General features: G+C 48.1%; 1 protein-coding gene across 2 annotated transcripts; it reads left to right on the forward strand.

Annotated features, from left to right (window-relative positions):
- The first annotated feature begins 752 nt into the window (after window positions 1–752).
- Window positions 753–2646, forward strand: LOC147620441 (uncharacterized). 2 transcript variants are annotated; one of them, XM_086824661.1, is made up of 2 exons: window positions 753–1190; window positions 1274–2646. In XM_086824661.1, exons 1-2 carry the CDS (start codon window positions 1044–1046, stop codon window positions 2327–2329), a joined length of 1203 nt encoding a protein of 400 aa, XP_086680787.1. In that variant the 5' UTR covers window positions 753–1043; the 3' UTR covers window positions 2330–2646. The 2 variants fall into 2 exon arrangements, with proteins under 2 accessions (XP_086680787.1, XP_086680786.1); XM_086824660.1 differs by having other exon boundaries at window positions 753–2646.
- Window positions 2647–3186: the final 540 nt, after the last annotated feature.

The following is a 3186-nucleotide window of genomic DNA, read 5'->3' on the forward strand; positions in this document are numbered from 1 at the left end:
AGGTTCCATTGCCTTTTCAGAGAGGGGTTCGACCCCCTTGCTAGAGTGATGCACTACAGATGCCTATGACTTTTTCTACCAGAGATACACCGGCATAGAGAGACTCTCATATGTGGAGGAGTAGCACACACACGTCCACACAGGTCCTGTGTAGAGACAGCTTACTGATTTCTTTGGGAGCACCACTTCAACACAGCAGAGGCAGGGTCAAGACGCAACTGCATCCACATCCAGAGGGGTCACTCTTTAGCGTTCCTCTCAGCTATGTCGGGACAGACGCCCTAGACCTCGGGGTATCCGTATAGCAGATCCAAATGGCATGGGAGGATTAGAGAGATCATCGGAAATCACTAGCAGATACCCTCCATGTAGTTCACTCCGAAGGAGCTTGTCTTCATGCTTTAGCAACCTATGAGGGATTTCATCCACTGAGGGCCCGTCTATACCCTCACACATTCATGAGCCTCACGTGCCCAGAGCTGTCTCTATGTGGACACTTTCGTCCCCTCTTAGTAGCTTCCCAGGTTTCCCATGCTACTCTTGATCTCTAGATCTATAGATCTTTTTTTACTTTTTTCTGTTACACACCATTGACATTTGTAATTCATCTGACCAAATTATTGTAACTTTTGGTCTCATAGGTCATTTTGGCCTTTCAAAGACGTTAATACAGATTTCATTTTCATTTCGGTAGTGCATGATTAATGGTTCCCTGGACTACTCCTACGTAATGCATACGTAATGCATTATATGTTAAGGGTTTCTCTTCTTTCTCTCTCCCTCTGTCTGTCTGTCTTCTGGAACACGCGGAAGATCGGCAAGGGTTTGATTAGAAGGAAGAACTAAGTGGTGGTTTGTGGGCTGTGTCTGGTGGATGGTGGGTATTTCTGCCCTTAGGCCCTCGATGCCTCTGCGACGGAAGAAGTGGACAGAAGAGGAGGAGGAAACCCTAATCTCCAAGTATGGGGAGCTGCTGCAGTCAGGATTTCTGTCCAAGATGAAGTCCAGGGAGCGCAAGTTCGAGCCCATCGCCGCCCACGTGAATGCCCTCTTCCACGCCCAGAACCCTGTGGCCTACCCTTGGCAGTGGACCTGGAAGGACGCCTCCACCAAGGTCCAGAACATGCGTCACCAGTACCTCGGCGTCAAACAGAAAATCAGAAAAATGGTGGTCGCCTCCATCGACTCAGGTGAGCATGAAGATTTTGAATGGGAAGATGGTCTCTCCCACTGGTCTAATTTTCTCAAATACAAAGAAGTTTTTGGTGATCAGGAGCTTGATGTCAACGATTTCTTCACACATCCTCCCCCTAACCCTAGGGTTATACCCCACCGACATCATCGCCCACACCCGCTCCCACAACAGCAGCATCATCCGACTCATTCTCCACTGCCACCATTTCGCCCCACAGGTAGCAATGGCGTCCACTCGCTTTCAAAGGATTTTATTGATAATGCTGTGGGCATGGTGAATCAAAATGGGGGTTTGCTGCTAGCATCTGTGAAAGACCCAGCTGCCACGGCAGTGGATCATGTTGTCCTGGATGGGGACCCTGGTGATCTCTCTACTGGATTAGGCTTTGAGTATGATGGTGATGAGCATGGCATGAAGGATGGGGACGAGGAATATGAAGATGATGACAACACCATGGAGTACAGTAGGCGGAAACGGAGAAGGCAATGGGGTAAGCCAGGCACAGGACTGGAGAACAATTTGAGCGAGTCCCGGATTCTAGCATTCATTGCAGGCCAGTTTGCGGAGCTTCGTGAGAGGGAAGCCAGAAGGGAGGAGAGAGACCTGGAAAGGGAGAAAGAAAGGGAAAAGAGGCAGGCCTTTGCTGAAGCAGATAGGATAAAGGAGAAGGAAGAGTGGGAAAGAGAGAGAAGGGAGATGGAAGAGATGTGGCAGAGGGAGTCTGAGAGGCGGGATGCGAAGCGACAGGAACACGAGCTAAAACACGATTTGATGAAACAGCAAAGGTGGGAGATCGAAAGAGAAAGGGACAGGGCAAGGGATGAGAAGATGGAGCGTGACAAGATGGAGTGGAGGGAAAAAATGGAAACCCAAACCATGCAGCACCAAGCCGCCATGATGCAGATCCAGCTACAGATTGCTCAGAGCCAGCAGAATTCAATAGCTATGTTGAGTGGGGCTCTGTTGCAGATGGCTGGTCAAGGGAATGATCTTCCAGGACAAGGTAGCTCCGTCAGCGCGTTTGTCTCTCAACTTCTGCAAAACTTGCAGACGCATGGTAACGGGATGGTCCAATGTGGCATCAGAAGAGGTGCTGGTGAAAGTAGTGACAGTCAGTTTGATGTTGATGGATAGTTCAGGCATTCTTCCTCGTGGTTGAGAAGCATTGGCATCAGCTGTATCACATTCTTCAGAAGATGTTCAGGCATTCTACAGCAATTTGAAGAGGAGGAATTCTGTATGTAAGGGATTTGTTATTGCCTGATTGATAGGCTTTTTTGCTGTGCATATGGTAACAACATTCAAGGCCTTGTATGTGTCTTGTGCAAGTGCCAAGAAAAGCATGCCTGCTGTTATTTTACTTTTGATGCTCTTTTGAAGACAAAATTGGCCCATGTTTGGTTTGGGAATCAAGCTGAACTTCCCACATTGATTTATATGTATTTCTATGACATATGCCTCTACTTGCATTCATTTCATGACTTGGCTGGGTTTTTTCTGTTGTTTTCTGTCTTTTTTAGTTGGTTGTGCTGGGGGGTTTGGGGCTGTGGTTATTGACTTGTGTGTGGGAACTGGCTTACGAACACCTTCCTGCCCAAACAGTAGCTGAAGGAAATAGAGACCTGCACGTGGAGGACTTCCCAGTGCTTACACGTGTGAGTACTCAATCTTCACAAGCTGCCAGGACTCTCTGTTAGTGGCACTTGCTTAGCAAATTAAAAACTATAGCATCAGTTACTGTCAGGGGTTTGTCACGATCAAACCCTCTCCAACATCCTAAACACAAAAGTTAAAACACATGTTAATGCAAATTAGACTCAGCAGGCTCTAGCTCACCACCCAATCATAGATCCAGTAAACCCGGATCACCCCCGAGCGTAGGAGTCGAGGCTCCCATCCATCCATACAGACCATACCAATAAGCTTTGGTGTCCCATACCACCAGGACCTGCTTGTGGCCATTGGGAGATTGCTTGCATCACTATGGGCTG

The sequence above is a fragment of the Cibotium barometz genome, chromosome 31, assembly GCF_041138505.1.
Source record: "Cibotium barometz isolate CiBa-2024 chromosome 31, ASM4113850v1, whole genome shotgun sequence".
NCBI lineage: Eukaryota > Viridiplantae > Streptophyta > Polypodiopsida > Cyatheales > Cibotiaceae > Cibotium > Cibotium barometz.

Excerpts from the sequence above, each read along its gene's own strand:
- LOC147620441 (XM_086824660.1), top strand. The coding sequence starts at position 875 with ATGGTGGGTATTTCTGCCCTTAGGCCCTCGATGCCTCTGCGACGGAAG.